The sequence below is a fragment of the Archocentrus centrarchus genome, chromosome 14 (assembly GCF_007364275.1).
Source record: "Archocentrus centrarchus isolate MPI-CPG fArcCen1 chromosome 14, fArcCen1, whole genome shotgun sequence".
Taxonomy (NCBI): domain Eukaryota; kingdom Metazoa; phylum Chordata; class Actinopteri; order Cichliformes; family Cichlidae; genus Archocentrus; species Archocentrus centrarchus.
Window position 1 is genome coordinate 18675671 of NC_044359.1, and position 24247 is coordinate 18699917.

The 24247-nt window shown below is 41.2% G+C and overlaps 1 protein-coding gene across 1 annotated transcript in view; it reads left to right on the forward strand.

Annotated features, from left to right (window-relative positions):
• Positions 1-24247, forward strand: part of abr (ABR activator of RhoGEF and GTPase) — a 131990-nt gene that overhangs the window by 39153 nt on the left and 68590 nt on the right. Inside the window, 1 exon segment of the mRNA XM_030745870.1 lies at positions 14827-15008. Within this exon segment, the coding sequence (XP_030601730.1) occupies positions 14827-15008 (182 nt within the window).

A 24247-nucleotide genomic window follows, 5' to 3' on the forward strand; every position in this document is an offset into this window, starting at 1 on the left:
GGTATTAAGGGACATGCCTTTTATTGCTCTCTTCTCTGCAGGGAAGTACTCTGGATGTGTGCGCAAAGGTTGCAAAGTAGGTAATGAGAACCTCTTCATTAGCCTCATCTCAGAACATTTGTATTAGAACACATCATCATCTTTTTAGCTGCTTCCTTTTAGGGGTATCCACAGAGGATCATCTGCCTCCATCTCAGCTTGTCTTTTGCCTCCTCTTCTGTCACACCAACGCTCTGGATGTCCCCCTTCGCTACATTCATGAGTCATCTCTGACTGGCGTCTTTTTTCACCACTCTTGTGCGGTTTGTATTAAAGACTACATACTCGATGTAAAATACTTTAAGTCTGTGTGCCTGCCCCACATGTTTCATGGTGGTTGGACTTTCCATTTGGAAAGGCAGCTCTCCTGTTTTCTTCCATTTAAGTCCAAACCTTTGGACTCCTTTTTACCTGTGCTTCCTCCCACTTTTCTCTTTTTTTCTAATAACTAATGTGTGGGAGTCTTACAGCTTATTTTCAATGAAAGTGTGCTCAGGTCGTTTCCTTAGCACAGTGGTTAGCTCTGTCAGAGTAGCCAATCATTATCACTGCAATCACGCTGGATAAAGGAAAAGGGGGAACAAAGACCCCGGCTTAAGTGATGACTCTCAGACTTTGAAACCACAGCTCCTCACGGCTATTGACACTTGCTTAGTTAGCATTTTGTAGCTTTACTGTAACATCAAGTGGAGGGATTGTTTTCTGTTTGTTGAAATGGAAAATGTGCACGCTGAAATTTGGGGTCTGAATAAAATGAAAGCTCACTGTTGTCTTTTCTTCAAAAATATTAAGAGAAATAAATCACTCATGTTAAATTAAATGTGTATTACTCTAGAAATGTTTCAGATTCCTTTAAACTCAGATATAAGTGTAGTTATTGTGATGTTGACCTGGTATGAAGGGCAGCAAATCCAAATCACAGGTTGGCAAGAAGAGGCAGGAAGTACACCCCAGGACAGAATTACAGTGCATAGAAACTGTATATTGGTATCTGGTTTTGACTTAACGAGAAGCTTTTTGTCTGTAACAATGTCACATGCTGTACTATATTTAATGCATAACTCAGCTTTTCAGTGGTAGAACTGCTGCATTGTGTAATCTGCATTTTACGTCAAACGTCCTGTTTTCTTGTTTGAATATGAGGAAGTTTAATGTGAAATTAAAAGAAGACTTACTAAACACAACCGACTTGAAACAGGTTTTCAAGTCCTTTTGTACTTGGTCTTCAAAGAGTCGATCATGTAATTAACCTCTCTGTCTGTAAGCATACATGTCCTCACAGCTCATGGGGAAAAAAGAGCAAATTAGCAAAATTTATATTTGCAGGTACAAAACTAAATGTTCAGGCTTCCAAACGTAACACTGCAGGGATAATGTTATATGGTGGTTTTTATAATTACCCTCAATGTTTTTGCTGTATGGTCAAGGTTACTATGACACATTCACACCTCCCCATGTCACACCTCTTCACCATGAATAGAATAATGTTTCATATAAAAAAAAAAACAAAATAAAAAAAACAACCTGGTTATTTTTAGAAAATTAAGCTCCGAGAACATGATGCTTTTGACATTTTCACATCACTTTATAGACTGCTGGAGCATGCACAGCCCTGAGCCGAAGTCCAGTAAGTACATCTTATTCACCACTAAATAGTCATACATATTAATTTTCCATGTAGTGTAGCAAAGACTTGGCAGTTAAAGTAGGGTTGTTATTAGTTTTAAATTAAGGATCTGTGGATACTAGAGGTTTGATCATCTGTAACATAAACATCAAATCTCTATAACTCTGAATACCAACAGCTCTCATGGGTGTGTGAACCTAACTGTGAGATCTGCGTATGTGTGTGCGCATGTGCTTGTGGGTGAGGATGGGTGCTTCTGGTCACCATCTTTTGCTGGACTCACTCACTCACAGCCGAGAAAGCTCCAAGGAGAAACAACACCCATTAAAGAACACTCCACATCTGCCTCAACAGCTGTTTGTTGTCAGGAAACTTTGCCTTGTCTACCTTCTTGAGCAAGCAAATCAGGAGCTTCATGAGAAGGCTGAGTTTGAAAATAAAATTTGGATATTTAAATTTTTCTATTTCTATTTCTTTTTGTATACCAAAACTTCTCTTGTTTTATAGAATTTTTGATGGATTGGCATATTTGCGTAGAATGAAGCGAGGCTGTATTCTCATTGGTTCTGTCCTTAGAATCTTATGTGAGGTTGCAGCCGCTGAAGTGCTTTATGTTAAACGGGGTGACACGCCCGGGCTGTAAAGATAGACCTTCATAAAGACTTTTAATTTCCCCAGTGTCACCCCTTGATTGACAACAGGGAGGTTTAAAAGCCCAAAATGTATACTGTCAACAAAATGACTATATGTCTGCGAAGCCACTGATGTACTCTCATACTGTCGTGGCTACATGAGGCCAGGAAGGTCAGGAGATGAACAAGAGGCCGGCTTTTTGTCTTTTGTCTTGGGAGGATTGGATCTGTTATGGCTGAGCTCACTTAAATCTTTTGAGAACAGCACTGGAGACACAGAGGAATAACATGTCATCCACCCAGAACACACACACACATGCACACACACACAGACACACACAGTCTCTTTCTTTAATTACTCCACTGAGTGCTGGCTCAGGAGCATACATTTCTACTGTAAAAACTAATGTGTGTGTGCTTATTCACCTCAGCCAGGCTCTCTGTACAGAACCAGTTTGCGGGGCTGCTTCTCTGTGCCCACACAGTGTTAGCTGGCTGTAGGGCATGATGTAATCCCCCCTTTCTTAAGAAAGAAAATTGCTGAGGTAGGCAGCACAATTCCCACATTGAATTTTCACACTGAAGCAGCAGCTTTTCTTGCCCCCCCGACTTTATTAGTTTGCAAATGTGCACAGCCAGACCTGGCTCCTAGAAACGGAGCAGCGAGAGGGAGAGCTGGCAGGATGATGTGAAAGAGTGTAGGAGCTGTACCATGTCCTCCCACACTCTGCTGGGCAGCAGGAGTAACTTAATGAGGTGAAAACGATTTGCACAAGTTTTCATGGTTATCAGAATTCAGCCTTATTATGACTTCGTTAATCACTGGGTTATTGCCATTTTGAGGTTTCCAATTTTTTGATATGGTTCTTTTTGTTCATTTATTTTTTAAAGGATATAATTAGTGTATAGTTTTTTTTCTTTACATTTTCATTGATTTTTGTGATTCATCTTTTTAGATCTCCTTCAAGACAAATTATTAATTGAACTCTTCAAAGTGAAATATACATCTGCATATTCACATAAGAATTTGTTTTTTATTGCAACATTTAGTCACTTTATCAACAAGTTGATTTAACTGCTACGGGAAGTTCTGTTTCTAGCTTTTCAGATATGAGAAATTGCAGCATTTTTCTATCGTATCTTCTTCTGCCTTCTGTATTGTTGGAGAAAACAAGGCCTACTGACTGATTCTAAAGAAAAAGAGAAGTTTAATAGCTACTGACCTCATTATTTGAAAATTTGGCCATGCTTAAAATGAGCATCCACCATTCAGACAGTATGTTACACACAATGAAAAGAAGCACTGTAGGCCTTCTTTATAGAAAGTGGACAAAAATGTTTTCACTAGTTCTGATTTATCTGTCAAGGAGTCGACCCCTTGTATAGCTACACAGCATACACACCCAGAATATTATATGCTGCTGTCATGCTCAAATTTTATATTAAAGAATTGATTCAGAGATGGTAATTTTGTGCTGTGCAGTTGCCTGCCTGGTGAGCAACCAACAAAAGGAAACAGGAAATAGGAGGTGATTATACTGTATGTTATTGTTAGTTAAAGGCTTTGCACACTTTGCTGACAGTCCCTCAGTGACAAGTCAATTCTCAGCTGAGTCCCACTCTTCTAAAATATGCAATATTGCCTTTAACACTTAACACAAAAAACTGTTTTGGGAGCAGGTAAAATGGTAAAGACAAACAGGGATATAAGCTGGTGTGTTTTACTGCATTAGATTTTTCTTCATTTAAGTGCATTTATAGTCAGCGTGTGCCAAGCTGAAATAGTCCATACCATCCCTGCAGAGGGTTATTGTTTAGTATGGAGTGCGGGGTGAAGGAGTCTCAGAGACCCGTGTAGAATGGTCTCTCTCTCTCTCGTGAGCCATCAGTTAATGTGTTACTCAAGCTGTTGAGTTTTGAAAGTTTTACTTGCACGCTTGTATAAATGGAACAGTCCTGCCAGCAACACCGGCTACCTCCTGACACCACAACAGCGGCTTATTGGCAAGCAGAAAGCATTTGCATCAACATGGACCGTCGTCATGGCATATTGAGAGTGACAGGTGGATTTAGCACTGTCTGTCAAGATAAGTTAACCGTGAGAGTAATGTGAGCTGACATCGGGCTGTGGTCACTGGGTTGGGGACAGGATGCAGATTTAACTGGCTAGTTACACAAAAATATTTATAGACGGCAGATCTTTATGCACACACGCACGCACGCACACACGCGCACACACACACACACACACACACACACACACCCCAGTAGTGATTCTCTGGAGAAGCTCTTGGTGTGTCTGGGATCCATTGTTTTTCAGCTGCCAGAAGTTACTGATGTATTAGATCAAATGAACTTCCACATATGTTTCTCAAATTAAAATGCTCGTTTATTTATATTGCACCAGCTGACAACAAGTCAAGGCGCTTTCTGTTGTAAGGCGACAGTGGGGAGGAAGAACTGCCTTTCAACAGACTTGTGACAGAACCAGGGAAAGATGAGACAGAAATGAAGAGCGTAGTATGAGGACACACTAAAGGGGCGAGCAGGCACTCAGCCTGTAATCTCTGACCTATTTATAGAACAGCATGTGTTTTGCATATTTTATTCCTCTGACTGCATATGACATATTTCCTGCTTCCAATTTTTGGGATTGATTTTATTTATTAAATGGAAGAAAATGCAGATACTGTGTCTCTGAACATTTAATGTGCTTTTTGTTTTGTTTTGCCTGTGTCGACTTTCCTTTTATGACTTATTTAAAAACAACCTACTCAGCAAATTTGTATTATAGGTCTGCTCTCTGATGAGAACATTGACAGCTTTGTGGCACTTTTCTATTTTTCCAATTCCTTTCATTGCATTCACTTACTGTAATAGATTTTCTTCCACCACATGTGGAAGTTGTTTGCTCTGAAACTGCTGAAGTAGTTGTCTGTGCAGATGGCAGATTTAAACACTTGGCTTTTGCAGAATGTTATGCTGACTCGTTTAGCCAGTGCTCTCTGTGTGTGTTAGTCTGTTTGAAAGGAGCCATGCCTTATTAACAGAGGCCTCATTGATTTAACCCAATCAACGCACAGCAGAGTCCATGAGTAACTGTGAATGTGTCTGTGGTGTGAGTGACACAAGGAGAGTGTCTGTGTTTCCTCATGGGCTGCACTAATCTCCCTAAGCATTATGTGGATTGCAGAAAGTAAGCAAGAACAGCAACAAACACATGAATGTATCTCAAATTTCACACAATACTCCGCACTTATCCTCATTAACGGATGGATGGATTTTAAGGTCACAGCTAGTTTGAACTTTCCTTGGCATAAAATCTTTTTAATAAAATCTTTTGTTCCTTAAACCATTGTTTAAAAAAAACAGGAAGGACTGCGCTGAACGGTGGTTTACCTCCAAACACAGTGACCCTTCCTGTGCCAACAAACACTGGGTGTCAACGTGTGATTTCATCTTCCTCATATGCGCTGAGGTTTCCACCGGCAGTGTTTTCATTGAGCCTGTCTGTTCAGCTGATGGTGGTGTTGTGGCCATCAGCAGCAGCCGAGCATTTTAGTGGTACTGAAAGATATGTTTTCTTGGATATGTGCAGCTTTTAGCCTTTTGCGAGGCCAGATCATCAAGTCCACAGCAGTCACCTTTGTGTCCATTTATTGAACTCCTTTCTTGCTCACTTGGTATGACCTTTAAATTTGTACAAGAGAAAAGTCCTCCAAGCCCTTTCTGCTGCTGATTTGATACAATAGTGATGAAATCCAATGGAAATATTTAAATGAACTTAGCTGGGCACTCTGGGCCTTCCTAAAAGTTGAGTTTTTGCTGTGTCTGGATGACAAAATGTCTAATTTTTAATGGACAGTGTACAGTACTGTGTACTTTTACAAATGAGTCTGTGATTGTTTGATGTGTGCAGTTCCCCATGTGATACAGTCAGGTGGGTAAAGTGGTTTTAGAGGCTGGAGAAACCCAGGTTACATACTAAAATGATTTTATAAAATAGTCACAGGCCATTCTGTCACTTCAAATGCTTGTGATAGAGAATCTTGCAGAAACATGGTGATTTGAATAATTTCCAAGTATGAAGACTCAACTAATCCACAGTTGGCTTCACTACAGCAGCTTGTAAGCTTCAGAATTAAGTTTGGGCAGTTTGCTTTGCATCACGCTGCAAATTGTTACATTATTTGAAACAGAAATCGAGTTTTTGGTTTCTCAAGGTGCAGTAGGTGTAGATGCACCTGAACCTCATAAACATACGCTGACAGTCCATAAAACAAAGGAAAGTCTTTATTGACCAGCTGGCAAATGATGAGACATTATTCAATTATTCAGACATGTTGATGCTCTGAGTGTGTTTTACAGCTTCCACACAGTAACTGCTCTTTATATCTTTGTTGCTTCCTCATGGGATGTGACTGTACATAACATTGCCGTCATTTGAACGAGTGTTATCAGAGAGCTATAAAAAAGAGGAAGTATTGGATCTGAGGGAGAAATAGGAGCAGTGGGACTTCAGGTGTGAGCCTTTTAGGTCGGAAATGTCTGCCAGCCTGCGACTTTAATTGAAAGTTGTTTTTTTCCTCGTCAGTCATGGCCTTCTTCTTTGAGGCAGTGTGTGCCGTTCGTTCTCTCTTCTCCAGTTATGGTGAGTCAGGTGACTGTGCACGTTCTCCGTGTGTCTTAGCATGTGGAGCCGTGTTGACACCCTTACGTATTTTCTCTGCATTGTAGTGATGTATTAGACTGAGGCTGCATTGATTTCTAACTCAGCTCTTCCTCCTCCTCTACGAGTCAGTCCTTGACTCCGACGTTATCTCCTATTTAATCACGTCATTTAGATGTTGTCCCCATTTTAATCTTCTAAAACAGGGGTCGGGAACCTATGGCTCGCGAGCCAGATGTGGCTCTTTTGATGGCTGCATCTGGCTCGCAGACAAATCTTTAATAAAAAAAAAATAATAACGTTAAAAAATATATAACATTTTCAAGTATTTCAATCCATTCATTTCCTACCGCTCATGTTCATGGTTGCGGGTGGCTGGAGCCAATCACAACTGTCCTCCGGGACCACACCAAATTTTTATTGGATAATGCCTAACGTACGCGGGTCGTTGTGAGGTCAGGGAGTAAACTTCCCTCCTTTTAATCAAGTAGTCAGCTAACTAATTGAGGAAACCTTTTACGAAGAAGATGGCTAAAAGAAAAAAAGATGAGGAGTATCGTACTTTTCAGCAGGAATGGACAGATGAATTCGCCTTTGTGGAGAGAGCAGGTTCTGCAGTGTGTCTAATATGCAGTGATAAAATTGCATCGATGAAACGGTCAAATATAAAGCGGCACTTCGACACACGCCATACTACATTTGCATCGAAATACCCAGCGGGGGACAGCAGGAAGAAAGCATGTCAAGAGCTACTGTGCAAAGTGCAAGCTAGTCAGCAGCAACTTCGTGTTTGGACCCAACAAGGTGACTGGAATTCGGCTAGCTTTGCTGGTGCTTTAGCAATTGTGAGAAACGGAAAGCCATTCACAGATGGTGAGTATGCCAAAACATTCATGCTTGATGTCGCCAGTGAACTTTTTGACGACTTTTCGGATAAAGACAAGATAATGAAACGAATAAAAGACATGCCTCTGTCAGCAAGAACTGTTCACGATCGTACCATCATGATGGCAAATCAAATTGAGGAAACACAAGTGAAGGACATAAATGCAGCAGTATTCTTTTCTCTCGCTTTGGATGAGTCAACAGATGTAAGCCATTTATCCCAATTCAGCGTGATTGCAAGGTATGCTGTCGGTGACACACTACATGAGGAAAGTCTTGCTGTTTTGCCTATGAAAGGGACAACAAGAGGGGAGGATTTATTCAAGTCTTTCACTGAGTTCGCTAAAGGAAAAAATCTGCCGATGGATAAACTTATTTCGGTGTGTACCAGAGTTATAATAGTTTTGGATTTTACATTATAGTTTAGTTTTAGTTAGTTTTTACTTTTTTTTCTCTAATTCAGTTAGTTTTAATTCGTTTTCAGAGTGGTTTTTCTCGTTTTTATTAGTTTTTATTTTTGGTTTCATGCTTAGTTTTAGTTAGTTTCAGTTAGTTTCAGTATTAGTTTTAGTATTTTCATACCTGATCAGGTGCAAGATTCAAGGCGCAAAAGTGACTATTGTGTAATGAAAACTTGACAAAAGATACAGTTTACAGAAATATAGTCAACAACCAACTGTTCACAAGACATGCTAAATTTGTGTATTATTAAGGACACACATGAACATCAACAGGGAGAAACAAAGAAAAACATGAACTCCCAAACTCAATAAATTCTACAATAAACTCCACAATAAACTTCAGCATCAGTGCAGCAGATTAATAACACCTACATGTGGTGTTAAACAAAAACAAACTCTTTGAAGGAGTCAAAGCTCAAATCCAGCTGCATCCTGATGTTCTCACCACCTGAAGCTGCTTCTGTTTTAGAGCTAGCTTGGTTAGATGCTCGCTAATTAAACCTGCAGGGTCTTTGCGGCCTCTGTACACAACCTACAGAAGTTGCCGACCTCATGTCCACATTTATGCTTGTGTAGCTGGATTGTGTGTGTTAATTACCTTGTGGTCGTGTGCAGGTGTTTGTACTCAAAGAACCTCCATACGGGACTCTGCCGCTTTCTCGGCAGACCGCAGCCATTACTTTGCGGACCAGCGCGGTGAGCGCATGCACATGCGCACTCACACAGTTGTCCTGTGGCGCTCCCAGCTTAAACTCCGAGAGCGGAAACAATGATTTCATATCAATCCACAAGGCTTAAAATGAAAGTCAGTTTATCGATAATTTCAGTTAGTTTTAGTTAGTTTTGTAAACTCACAATTCAGTTTTAATTAGTTATCGTTTTTTCCTTTTAATTATAGTTTTTATTTATTTCAGTTAACGACAATGTTTTTTTCAATTTCAGTTTTCGTTATTTCGTTCGTTTTCGTTAACTATAATAACCCTGGTGTGTACTGATGGTGCTCCGTGCATGGTGGGGAAAAACAGAGGATTCGTAGCGCTTCTTCGTGAACATGAAAAGAGACCCATCCTAAGTTTTCACTGCATCCTACATCAGGAGGCGCTTTGTGCTCAGATGTGCGGTGAGCAGCTTGGTGAGGTGATGTCGCTGGTCATTCGAGTGGTCAACTTTATTGTTGCCCGAGCTTTAAATGATCGCCAGTTTAAAACACTGCTGGATGAAGTTGGGAATAATTATCCTGGTCTGCTTCTGCACAGCAATGTGCGTTGGTTGTCAAGAGGGAAGGTGCTCAGCCGTTTTGCGGCTTGTCTGAGCGAAATCCGGACTTTTCTTGAAATGAAAAACATCGAGCATCCTGAGTTAGCTAACACTGAGTGGCTCCTGAAGTTCTACTATCTCGTGGACATGACTGAACATCTGAACCAGCTCAATGTGAAAATGCAAGGCATTGGAAATACAGTCTTATCACTTCAACAAGCAGTGTTTGCATTTGAAAACAAGCTGGAACTCTTCATCGCCGACATTGAAACAGGTCGTTTACTACACTTTGAAAAACTGGGAGAGTTTAAAGATGCATGCACAGCAAGTGACCCTGCTCAACATCTTGATCTCCAGCAGCTAGCGGGCTTCACATCTAATCTCCTGCAGTCATTCAAAGCGCGCTTTGGAGAATTTCGTGAGCGCTCTCGTCTCTTCAAGTTCATCACCCATCCACACGAGTGTGCAGTGGACAGCGCCGACCTGAGTTACATCCCCGGTGTCTCCGTCAGAGATTTTGAGCTACAAGTTGCTGACCTGAAGGCCTCAGACATGTGGGTGAATAAATTCAAGTCACTAAATGAAGATTTGGAAAGACTTGCACGACAGCAAGCAGAGTTGGCGAGCAAACACAAGTGGGGAGAAATGAAAAAACTTCAACCCGCAGACCAGCTGATTGTCAAAACTTGGAAAGCACTTCCCGTCACATACCACACACTGCAGCGTGTGAGTATTGCTGTACTAACAATGTTTGGCTCTACGTATGCATGTGAGCAGTCTTTCTCACATCTAAAGAACATTAAGACCAACCTACGATCACGTTTAACGGATGGAAGTCTCAACTCCTGCATGAAGCTTAACCTCACCACGTATCAACCAGACTACAAAGCCATCAGCAAAACCATGCAGCACCAGAAGTCGCATTAATGGTAAGAAGTACTTTATTTATCATTGGTTAGCAACAGCATAACGTTACTAAATGCAATTCAGACTTATTGTACTTTAAAAGTGTTGGTCTTACATAAAATGCACACATTTACTTGTATTTAGTGTTAAACATATTGTATGGCTCTCATGGAATTACATTTTTAAAATATGTAGCGTTTATGGCTCTCTCAGCCAAAAAGGTTCCCGACCCCTGTTCTAAAACATCGATGTATGCACGTGTTGGGACTACTCTATTGAGCAGTTAAAAACAAGTTAGGGCTGATGAATCCTCTTTACTGAAAAATTTGTGTGTGTGTGCACACGAGCATCTTTTCTGATTGACTCGTGGACACACACACACATTTTGAGGAATGTTTCCAACACCATGCTGAATTTGTGCCATGGAGAGTTGAAGGTAAGGGGGGGGGGGGGGGGGGGGGGGTTCAACCAAATCAAGTACAGACTATTAAATGAAAACAAATTTAAACTAGTCCTCAGTATGTGGGGCAAAATTATCCATAAATCAATATTAGTAAGTAAACTTAAAATGTAATTTAATTCTGTTAAGTAAGGAACAGTCTTTGCTTTATACTGTTTCCCCCTGTGCTGTAATTTACAGCTTTCAGAGAATTTCCCCATATTCAGCATGACGTACACTGATGCAGAATAAACAAAAATAAAGCAATGACTCACTGGGACTGGCTCTCCTGTGCCCTAGTAAGATGGGTGCTACCATGAAAGACCTTTATTGTGAACTTAATGTTGTACAGTCAATTGAATATTCAAATTGGGGGAAAAAAAAAAATGTCAGTAAATATCGTGTTGTGTTAAAAGCGTGTCTGTCTTTACAGAAGCGCAAATGTGGCTTTAGTAGTTTCAAGTGTGTTTTTCTGATGTAAGACTTCTGTAAACTGTAGTGACGACTTGCCTTGAAATTAATTTTTGTCTGATCGTAAATTTGAACTTTGTATGCATAAATCACCATTAAATGTTCTTTTTCAATGTATTTATTGTTTTACTTTGTCTGTCTGTGTGTGTGTGTGTGTTGTCTCCATGACAGTTTTTTTTTTGAGTACTTTGGGAGGTGCTTATATCTCTAGCTGTAGACAGCTACAGTATGTAATAGCTTTGCAAGAGTGAAAGATGCAGTCCTGAAACTTTAGAGATACATGCCGCTAACATCAGAAAGAAGATCTGGTCAAATAATTCATTGGCTTTGTGGTTGATGTGATCTCACTGTAAGATGGTCTGTAGTAGTGATCAGTATGTCCAGCATGTCCCCACAGGGATAGTTTATAGTCAGCGCTGATGTGGCGTTTTCTGCTAACAATGTCCCATCATTACATAAGGCTGTAATTTATACACAACCTTTATTTATGTCTCTGTGATCTTCTCAGTTGTGTGACTGTATTGTGTTTTGGTCTGGTCTTATCACTGAAAGGCAAAGCAGCGAGAGCTCAGCCAAACAAAAGGAGACATCGTCACCATAGCCTTTCCTTTTTTCTTTTCTTCCTTTCTTGCTGCGTTAATGTGGCTAATCACAGATAATGAGTACAAATAATGACCACTCCCACGGTGAATTGCTCTGACTGATTCAAACAATGGCTCACACAAAATGGTTCTAATGCCACACATTAGCAGTTTCACTCACGTACGCCATTATCAGATAAACAAATGCACGTGAGCTCAGCCAACTGTAAGCACAGACGTACACAGAGCCAAAGAGCAGGGTTTACACTGAGCCCACTGGCTGTGCTTTCTCTGCACCGCTCCAGCCCTGCTCTCTCTAATTGACCGGCTCTCTGCTCAGCGCAGTAGGGACTGTATTTCTGAATGGTTTCTTCTGCCTATTGATGTTTCTGCAAATAGAAGTGAGTCATGGCCAACATGACTTTTTTTTTTTTAAAAAGTGGGGAGTAAACCTTTGTGCTTGTCTAGACTTGAGTGCTTTGTTTGAGTATTTCTGTGTTCTCCATCCATCCTCCCAACTTACATTTAAGCTTCAAAACACCAGCCATAAGCTGGGAGGAAATTTGAGGATTTGCAGACATTGTTGACTGTTTTAGCACTGGCTAAGTATCTTGGGACTTTCCTGTTTTGTTTTGTTTAGTTTTTCCTCTTACATACGCTCACACAACTTAAGCAGATTAGGAAAAATGAGCCTGACACAGGCCAGAAGGTGTTAAGAAGAGTCAGAGAGGGAACAGATGGGGAAAAAACTGAGAAAAGAAAACCAAATGCATGCACAGTTGCATATTGCAAGACACAAATTTTTTTTCCTATGGCATGATCACAGCACAGTTAGAGTTGGACAAATGAGTTTACATCAGTGCTTTTAATTGCCTTCTTCACACTAATCACCACAATGCACTTTTGTCATCTAGCAGCACTTTAGCATAATCAGTACTTGCTTCACTGAGTCAGCAAAAACTCGCATGAACCATTTACAAGCAACCCATATGGTAACTCCACGGTCCACACACAAGCTAACAGATGGGTGGGGGTGGGGGTGGGGGTGGTTGATTGACAGGTGGATGGTCCAGTGATTGTGGCTTATGGTGCATGCTAGCTTGATAGTATGACTGTCTTCCAAGGGGGATTGATCCCTGCTTTTATTTTTCAATTAGTTCTTGTCCAACCTCAATAGAGTTGCCTGCTATCCTTTGCACACCGGTACTGGTACACGCCCTCTCAAGCACATGGTGACAAGTTGAACACAGTAGTACTTAAAAGCAGTGTTGTTTTCTCACTGAAAGTTATATGCATGAAGATGGGGACACCTACACACCTCCCACACAACTGGCTTTTCAAACTTTTGGCTCTGCTTTCATCAGCCCACACCTCTGTTATTTTGTGATAGCTCTACAAGCTTGCTGCTATTCTCCGATTCCAAGTTCATTAAAGGAATATACTTTATTGTGTTGGAGCATTAAATGGGACAAAATTCTGGAAAATTTGCCTTGGTAATTGTTTGCCTCTCTTTTATCTGTTTGCCACCTGTTTTTTGTTACAGTACATGGTTGTAGTTTCTGCCTGGTTATCACCCGCAGCAACCGTCCACATCTCTCCTTTGTACTACAGGACTCTTTTTTTTTTTTTTTTATATCTGACACTGACTTTTTATATCTCTTCTGCCTTTTTGTTATTCCACTGTTTTCTTGACCAGTGTTCCTTTGAAGGCAGGACAGGAGTCATTTCATAGTCAGTGCTGTTTCCTTCCACTGGAGCTGTCACTGCTACTTGGGCCTGAATGCCAGCGTTGTCACAGGACATGAATTTTGACCTCAATTCTCACACTGAGCGTAATACATGAAATGTCAAGACTGTGATATCACAAATACTAGAATAAAACAGAGAACTGAAATAGAAAAGTAGTAATGTGGGTGCATCATCAAAGGGCTTGATTGATTTTTTTTTTTTTTGTATTCATTTGGTCCAATGGCAACAATTCAAACTGTTTCATGTTGTTGTTGGTATGTTTTCAGCTTGTTGGTACCATTATGCTTTATGCCAGTTGCTGCTGGTGGGTGACACATTTGCCTTACTCCCGAGATATCCCCGGTTTGATTTCTAGAGGAGACACAAACCCAGCCTTAGGGGTCACAAACTAGTGTACTCCTGGTCCCAGGGCTGGATAAATGGGAGGAGCAAGGTTCTCTCACTCAAGAATATACTCATTAGATTTTGGGGCTCAAAGATGAAGGTTTTTGGTTTTAAAATGCATCTCGGGCAGTTTTGGTATCACAAGTAGATGGCAGAGAGCTATCACTGCTTACTAGCCTGTGTCTTTAAGGCATCCAGCTGACCACTTGTGTTCAGATTTTGTCACTATTAAATCAACAAAATGGCTCAAGAGCCAAAATTTAAGTTGGGGCAGTTCTGGCTGTTTGGCAGTACAAAGTGGGAGTGTTGGGGGAGGCAACAAATTAGTGTTGACACTGAAAAAGAAATATGGTCAAATGTGTACCAGACCACCACAGCAAGTGTTTTGCATAATTTGATCACAACAAGTTTTGCACTAATTACACCATTCCTCAAGAATTCATATAGTAATTATGACAAATTTTCACAATAATATCTAATAGAACAAAATATGAATGATGACATTTTATATCCAAACTTTTCTGTCTTTTATTGAACCTTAAAACTCAGTGTTAAAATTGTATTGAGGAAGTGCTGTGTTGTTTCCAGTGGTTGTAGACTCAGTGGACTGATGGCCTTGTTTTTTGTGGTGAATGGCTAACCAGCCTCTCTCTCTTTTTCTCTTTGCCTCTTCCTCTCCCTCACTCTCTGTCCTCTCCCCTCTCTGCCTTTCATCCTGTCCTCCAGACTTTAACTACAACACGGATGGATACGAGGGGGACGGAGGAGAGGACGGCAAATCCCAGGATGGCTCAGAAACGCTGCCCTATATAGATGAATCACCCACCATGTCTCCCCAGCTGTGCGCACCCCAAGGGCCCGATGGAGAAACGGTGTCCCCCACACCACCGGAGGGTCTGCTGGCTGGGGTAAGAACCACATGCACAAACACACAGAGGTGAAGGTTTTCTTCAGAAGCAACCTGTACACAAAGGTTCACAATATCTATATATGCCTGAGAAAGGATATATACTGTTTAAAATACATCAGTGATGATTTGATTATCAAATTTACCTGTTTATGTGTTGGTCAGTAGTTGTTTGGTGCTGCAGCTGCCAGTGAAGCCAGGGTTGTTGGGAAGTCCAGAGTTTGGCCCGATTCTGGACGCGTATTTAAAGAATTTCTTACATTTTTTGCTTACGTCAAGAAGCTCCTGGGTTCTTCCTGTGTGCATAGGTTGGCTAAACTGGCCATACGTGTGAATGTGAGCATGAATGATTGTCTGTCTCTGTGACAGACGGGAGACCTGTCCATGGTGTAGCCTGCCTCTTGCCCAGTAACAACTTAGATGACATGCTGGAATGATATCCAGTGAAGGGATAGCCCCCTTATCAATGTTTCTTTCTTTTTTTTTTTAAAGTATTTCCCAAGCGCTGTTAAACAGAGCAAGGAATTTTTAACACAGCTTTTTCCAAACATCCCAGTTTTAGTTTGGAGGCTTGCATTATTTTACTTTGCACACAGAAACAAAATAATTTCACAAACACCAAAAACTACAGGGTCAAAATTACTAGCCCCCCCCCTCATACTAATAGTCAATTGCGTATCCTTTTGACAGCCTGCAGTCATTTGTGTGGTTTTCAACAAGTCTCACACACGTCTCCTGATCAGTCGCAGCCCATTCTTCTTTGGAGAATCTCTGTAGCCACAATTTCAGTGGGATTCAAATCAGAGCTTTGTGCAGAGCTGTCTGTGACATTCACATTTACTCTTTTGGAGTTAGTTCTTCACCAGGAATGATGTGTGTTTTGGGTCATTGTCATGTTGGAAGACAAAATGAAGACCCAGACCCAGTTCTGCTGCTGACTGCTTGTTTTCTTTCATCATCTTCACATATCCTTCTTTCTCCATGATTCCTTCCACCGTGACAAAATTCCTTGCTCCAGACACACTGGAGCGTCCCCACAGCATAATACTTCCACTACTGTGTTTCACTGTGGGGATGGTGTTCTTTGGGTTGTACGCCTCTCCCTTCTTTCTACAAACAAGGAGCTCTGATCTTTCTTCAGGTTGTCCTTGGCATACTTCAGTCTGGCTTGAAGAAGCCTCTCCTGCAGAAGTGGACTTTTTCTTGGTCTGCAAACTCACAGTCTATTCCTGTGCAGGGTTCTCGTGATTGTTTTCTTTAAAGCTACAGTTTTGAACTTGTCTTAGTCATTCACCAGTGTCTTGGCATTTGTTCTGGGGTCTTGAAACACATCTCTCACTAGTTTTCTTTCCAGTTTTTGAAATCTTTCGCTTCCTACCTCTGCCAGGCTTGTTCTTCTCACTTGATGCTCACTCAAGTGAGAGCTCAAACCCTTGCTCAAGTTTTTATGCTGTGTGTAAATTAGAAGCTAACCCTCAGTTACATTACTCAGCATTACAAAGTTAAAGCACGTCATTGCTAAATAAAAAGGTTTTCAGGGGACTCGTAATACTGACCCTGGTGATTTTAAAAAAAAAAAAAGCTGTTATTGTGGGCAAATAGAAATAATTTCTTTCTAAGGAAAATAGTAGCATATATAAAAATTGCTTGGACACAGTTTAAATTATTAAGTGTTCAATTGCCCTTACATTCTGAACTATAAAACAATATGAGGTGTGCAGTCATAAGCCAGGTTTTTCTCTTGTTAATAATGGTTGGAGTTCACCTGGAAGGATTATACTCCAAGATCTGGGCTGCCAGTTCTCTCTTTCTGATAGGAGCCACAGATATTGACCCACTCAAATTATTAACAATTAGCTAGACTGCCTGAAACACTGCAGGATGAGTATTCACATCAGCTGGAAATGACCACTGACCCAGATGAGGTACAGCAGCAACCGTCTGCTAGTCTGAATATAAATGGAACACACTGAAGTAGTTCATCAGTGTTTGAAACTTTGTGGTTACATCTTTTTTTTTCTCTTCCTGGGCCTCAGGAAAATATTGACAGGTGCCACCAGCTACAGATTGAGGTACTTGTCATCTGGTGTTCTTTTGATACATCATTAACCTTTTTTGTGTGTGTGTGTGGGTCTGCACCCATCTGTGCGGACATGCGTGCGATCTTTACCAGTATCCAAATCCCTTCAAGGGCAGCAAAATGCACTTCAGTGAAACCCCACAACCAAACACTTAAACAAGGATAAAGAAACTAGCGGGCAGTGTAGTGATTTTGAGGACACCCCCACCAAAGTCCAAACATCATAACACAGAGTGGTGATGAGAGCCCAAGTGGGTTCAAGCTACAGGAGAGACCAAGAAGCAGTGGGCACCTGCGTGCCGAGCTGGAAACATGCAGGAAGGCCTCCACCAGTGTCTGGGGCCCTAGCCACGACCCAACATAGGCCAGACAGCTGTTTACATCTTTTAAGACCCCAATTGTGTTGACCATCGCTGATCCCACAATCACTGTTGTAGTGTGTTGGCACTTTTTCCATGTATTACTGTCTACAGTGCATAATTTAGAATCTGAATGCTGTAGCTGACAGTCTTCCATGTGTTTATTCCAAATAAGCTGCTGCTGCTGGAATTGTAAAACGCTTTCCATTTTCTGTGGATTTTCACACTTAAGTCTGACAAATCGCTCAGAACAGCTGATATGAAGGCTCTCGTGATGCTTTTTGGAGACTGAATATTTTCTGAATGTGTTCATCGTCATGTTTCAGGGCCTGTGGTCCTGTCACATGCTCCTCCCTTCATATCACATTAGCAGCGCTCTTTTCGATGCCTCCCAGCTGTGTGTTTGTATGACTGTCACTGGGTGCCAATTTACAAGAATGTGACTGTGTAAAGGGGTGCCAAAGCAGGGAAGCTCACAGTGTGTGTGTGTGTGTGTGTGTGTGTGTGTGTGTGTGTGTGTGTGTGTGTGTGTGTGTGTGTGTGTGTGTGTGTGTGATCTGAACTGACCTCCTCACAGACAAAACAATTTTTTCCATTATCCATACAGAAATGACAGTATATACTTTTAATGCTGGTGTTTTTATATACTGTATAAATTGCAGCATGAGGATTGTGTGTCTACACTTGTTCTACCTGCTCTTTAAATCTGCAGGCTCCCTCTCGCATTAGATCTTTCTATCTCTACTCCTGGCATCATCGCTGCACTATCAATGCATGAACAGTGTTGTAAATACACAGTGGCCTTGATAGGCCTTAATAGAGTTGATTGATGAATTATTCAGCTTTTTATTCAGCTGTATTAATTGCGAGTCACTCTGAGCTAGGGCAGCTCATGTAAATGAAAATGTCTCCATCTAGTGGCTAGCTGGGGTAAGAACTGATGAGCTGGCATTTTCACACACAGGAAACTGTTTAAAATCTAATAAAGTTGGAGCCTGAAGCTTAGAAGTACAGTCATCTATCTTATTGAAAGATTGTGTTTATTAATGGATTCCACTATAACAAAGTGGGCTTGAAAAATAAATTGAAGAACTTCCCTTAGATTTAAACTATGTATTGATTATCTTCATTGTGCTGGGTGCATTAATGGTTTAGTTCTCATTAAGGCACTGTTTTTTAATACTTCCAGCTCTTCCTTAATGCTTCATCATCTCTGCTTGCATGATGTTAACGTGTGTAAGCTGATAGTGTTTTCTCTGTACAGTTGGGTCCAAAAATTTGGATAAAGTCTTTTTTTTTTTTTTCAGTGGTGAGCTGTGATTGGCTGATAATTAATAATAAGAATAAGAGTAAATTAGCTTTTATACAGTACTATGCAAAAGTCTTGTGCAACCCCTTGTTTCTTTATGTTTTGCCTCCATGGAGCCAGACTTTCCTGTATGTTTAATAGTCTTGAGCAAATGCTTCTCCAGGCTTTCTGAAGGTTTTTCAAAGTTTTTTTTTGCTTTTTCACTTTAGCTGGCTCAGTCCAGCCCTTGTATGCGATGATTTTCAGCAGTTTTTTTTTTTCTCTTTAATTTGTGAATAATTCAAGCGTAAAAAGACACCTAACTCAAGGGATGAACCAGTGTTGTTTCTACATGTAACAGACAACTTGGCAACAAACCGATTTTAAATTGTATCTTTAATCACAGCCTTTGGCAAAAATGCATCATTTGTTCCCGTTTCTTTAGTTGGCTTTATGAAAAATGCCAATGATAACACAGTTTGACAGGCATGAAATTGTATATTTTGCAACAACAAGGTGATTCCCAAAGAGCTATTAGCTAAAAACTTGGCATAAGTCACCATGGTCTGCAGTGTCTCCTTAAAAAATTGAAGAAACTGGAAAAGTGGAGGACAAAAAAAGAAATGTGAGGCCTAAAAATCTATTTAAAGCACTTGAACAGTATCTGAAAGTCATGTACTAAAGAAATAGGAAAAAAAAAATCCAGCAATGACCTGACACAGGACTTGCATCTGATGCATCTGTCCCTTCAGTTGATCAATCTACTGTTCACTGAAGCCTCATCAGAAATGGTCTCAGTGGAAGGATGGCTGTCAAGAAGCCATTCTTAAGGAAATGGGAAGAAGAGGCTGAGGCATGCCAAATTATACAAGAGCAAATGAGTAACAGCAGGATTCAAGGATTCTTTGTCAGTCGCATCACATTTGCATGCAGTGGAGCGAAATTCTGTCCTCAGGTCCCAGTGTTGCCCTTAAAGAATAATAAACATAAATATAAGTAACAATTTATATATATATATATATATATATATATATATATATATATATATATATATATATATAAAATAAATCTGTGTGTGTGTGTGTGTGTGTGTGTGTGTGTGTGTGTGTGTTCCGAGGTAAATAATATAAAAATAAATATGGAATTAACAGTTTAGAATGTGGAGTAGAGATGCCACAGCAGCGGATTGTGCAAATGACAGCAGTAATAAGTGTGTGCAACAGCAGCATGAGTATATGCAGAGCTGTGCAAGAGCGGTCCGGCTACACAGCCCCACCAGAGTTCAACAGTCTTACAGCTTCAGGGAAGAAGCTCTTCTTCAGTCTGGTGGTCCTGCTCTTGATGCTCCTCAGCCTCCTGCCTGAGGGGAGTGGAACAAAAAGTGTGTGTGCTGGGTGTGTGGGATCCTTGAGGATGCAGGTGGCCCTTTTCCTGCATCTGGAGATGTAAATATCCGTGGTGGTGGAGAAACTGACTCCAACAGTCCTTTGTGCAGCCTTCACTACCCTCCACAGAGCTTTCTTCTCTGCCACAGAGCAGCTTCCGTGCCACACAGTGATACAGGAGCCCAGGATGCTCTCCACCACAGGTCTCTTAAGGAGTGAATCCAAATTGGAAATTTTTGGTTTAAGTTATTATCAGTAATTGTATGTACAGAGTAGGTCTGGAAAGAGGCACAACAGTGAGTATCTGCAGCTACCTGTAAAACACGGTGGAGTCTCTGTCATATTTGGGGCTGCATTTCAGCGAGTGGTTTCCTCAGTCAATGAATGGGATTTTGAATGCAGAAAAATACTGTCCATACAATGTCCTCTGTGGATCCATCATGCAATACCATCTGGAAAGCAGCTTCATTATTCAGCATGACAATAATAAATTAGATTGAAAAAACGCACAATGGAACACAATGGATTGGCTCAGAGCCCAGACCTCAGCATTTAGCAGCTGTTGTAGCTACATTTTAACTTAAAATTTTGACTCACTTTGCCCAGATTTTTGGATATATCTGTGCATTCGCCCACTGTTCAGCAACAGAAATAATCTGCTGCTTATTAAGAATTCACTTGTGGTGCTGCTGGTCAAGATTTTGTACCTCTTACCTCACACTCCCTCGTGAAGTCGAGTTTGCATCAACCTTTCATCTGCTGAAGTAAGAGTGTTGATATCCCCATGCTATATACCATAAAATGCTCCAAAATCCTCCTTTCTCTTGAGAAGAGTATTTCTTGGAAGGTATAAGGACAACTTGTGCTGTGACCCTGAAATGTGAACACCATCAAGAAGGAGGTTATTGAACAGTTGTGAGTGTCACTTCCTGTAAAGTGGCACCTCAAGGTTAGAAGCAGGGTGAAAGGGCATGGGAAGTGAATTGTATTCATTCATAAATACACACCAACTCAGAGTTGGGTCATTGCATGTTGATTTAGGATTAATTTCATTTCCAGTAACCAGGGTTATTGATTTTTTTTTTTTTTTTTTTGGTCTTTGTTGTGCTGCACACGTGTCTTTAAAAAAAAAAAAAAATCGTGATCTGCCTCTGTGGTGCTATAACTGTGTGCGCAGTGAACTATGTGACCTGTAATTGGAATCAGCCTCACTTGCAGCACATTAGCCGGCCTCAGCTCAACGTCCGAGGCTTTTCTGCAGATCAATAAAGAGACAATGGTCAGAAAGAAGGGGAGAGAAATCAACTCTGTAGTGTGCGCTAATGCGAAAAAAGGGAGAAACTGTTTGTGCAATGAGGAAGTGGCTTTTTCTGACCTGAAGAGAACAGAAGAAAAAAATAAGAGAAAGAACTAGACTGACTTTTCCCAGCGTAGCTTTAACAGAAAGAGTCTGTGTAGCCATCAAGGAAGTGGCTCTATAGCATTTGTAGTGAGGGGAGGGGCGGCTGTAGAGGGAGGGCAGACCTCATCGACTGAGGTGGAATAGCGGCCACACACACACACACACACACACACACACACACACACAGACACACACAGAGTACACACAAACACCAGGAAGCCCAGCAGAGGAAGGGGGTGGGGTTGAGTAGGCGGGGTCCTCTCTCTTTCTCTCGTTCGGTGTCCAGACGACTTGATCTAAAGGGAAAACACTGGTGTGTCCAGGCAGGCCCTGTAGAAGGGAATAGGAGGCAGAAAGAGGAGAGAAGGAGGTGAAAGAAAGGAAAGGAAGGAAAGAACCATGGAGGAGGAAGAGGAGGAGGTGCTCTGCTACCTCGACAGTGTGCTTGAGGAGGAGGAGGAGGAGTTTGAATATGGAGATGGGGAGCTGGATCCCATCACTACGGCACATAGTCAGTTCAAGGTGAGGCATGAGTTGGAGAGGAGCTGGATGGGGAGACAAAAATCCACATACACACACAAATACACCTACACACTTTTGCAATACTAACATTCTGTAAGCACTTTTGCAATACTGATTAGGAAAATGGAAAATCCCAGTTGCTGTCTTGGTGTGTTAGTAGGGTGATGTGGCGTCACTGTGTGCGTCTCCTCAGAGCCATCTGTGCTGCAAAAGTGTATGTGATAGCATTGGTGTGTCACCGAGGCCAGATAAGGCAGCCAGTCTGCAGCGCGTGTCTCTGCACAGTGTTGCTGCTTTTTAAAGCCGGCCACTTTCTGTTTCTCATGCTAACTTCTGTCTTTGTGTGTTTCACTGTGTGTCCTCCTCTCTGTAGATGCACTGATAAAAAGCAGAGCTGTTTTACACGGTCTCTGGCCATTCATGATCTCAACTCCTTTATCAGAGGGCAGAGGGCAACACAGGAAAGCATGCAGTGTTTATCTGTGTGAAAAGCTCGGTTGTGACTCACAGGAGCAGGTTGCTGTGGAAAAAAAATCCTTTCACCGCTCATGTATTCCTCATCTTGCCCTCTCGCCACACAGTAGCTCTTTGTACAGCAGAGGAAAATATTCTTTTTCCTGTCTTTTTGTGTGTGTGTGTGTGTGTGTGTGTGTTGTGACATGAAAGAAATGAACTGAGTATGTCTCCAAGACTTTGCTTAGTCAAGGCTCTTATGTCATATCTCAGACCTTAGCTATTCAGTCTTCATAAAAGTAGGTACCTCCGAGATATCATTTTAATGAGAACACAATGACGGGAGGCACTGTGTGGTTGTCGGTGCTTAAAATAAATGTTGACCAGCAGTACTTGCACATCAAAGACGTAGCTATTGGTGTGTCTCATTTCTACGGTGGCTTTGGTTTTGAGCTTTAGTTTCTTTAAAGAAAAGTGAGAAGCTCAGAGGATTAAACCTTACAGAATTCTAGCCACGTGCTGTGGAAATCCTTTATTAATTTTCTGAAATACTAACTCAAATGCAATCTGTCACAAAGGAGGGAAGGTGAATAATATCCATTCCAGACAGTTAATTTAACTAACAGAGAAATGATCAATAGAAATCATTCCTGCTTCTTGCTCTGATTCGCTTTACACCGTTACTGTTGGCTGAGAAAAACTGCCAGTCAGTGTGTGACCAAGCATCAACATCACTATCTCAGACTTAAAATAGGCCGTTTGCAGTCATCAAATCACAATAATTTTTAGGATTCTTAATTACAGGAGTATTACGTGTAAATGGCACACATACTGTAGCTACTGTACCGTAATGTGGAGTATAATGTTCTGCCTGAGGGATAACATCAGTGTTGGAATGTGGATGTTAGTCGGGATTGGGTTAAAACGATGAGGTCATGCCTCTTTCCTTATCTTACCAGGCAGTGCTGGTGTGCTGATATCATTGTAAGGACTTGACTGAATTAATAATTAATCTTTGGTCTGACAGCTGTTCTTTGACCCCTCCCTTAAGGTACACTTTCCAGGGTTTATTGTTATGTACCTCTTCAGTAAGGGACAAAGAGTGAACAACTGCCAAGGTGTACAGGTGCTTTATGTGTGTGTGTGTGTGTGTGTGTGTGTGTGTGTGTGTGTGGTGGTGGTGGGGGGGGGGTGTGTGATGTAAATATTGCTGTCCAAAATGAGTTTAAATGGTGATCACTTAGTATTAGTATCATATCAGGAATTACTGTGTCATTCCCACTAGTGTTGGGCAGTTTTTTTACATACTCCAATCGTCTTAACCCTATCACGGTGAGCTATCACAAACAGCATCGATCATCATTGATCCCTGACATTATCATTCATCGGCACAGTCCTAATTCCCGGTTCTATTCAGTATATAGAGTAATCCTATTTTAGGCTTTTTTTATTTAACGTATGCATTATTTCATCACCTACATGAAATGACTGACCTAATAAGATAACAAACATCTTGGATTGTAACCAGGATGTTTGTATGTTCTGCTTTGTTTATGCTCACTCATAATATGAAGAAAGATGGCGGCTCCATAGTGTAGTGGTTTACCAATTTGCTTGGCAAACAAAAGGTCACTGGTTCAATTCTACTCAGGGACACAGGTTTAGGGTTGAGTCAGGAAGGGCATTGAGCATAAATCTCTGCCCAATCAAACACGCGCTGTGGCAGTCCCTTATGACAAGGGAGCAGCCGA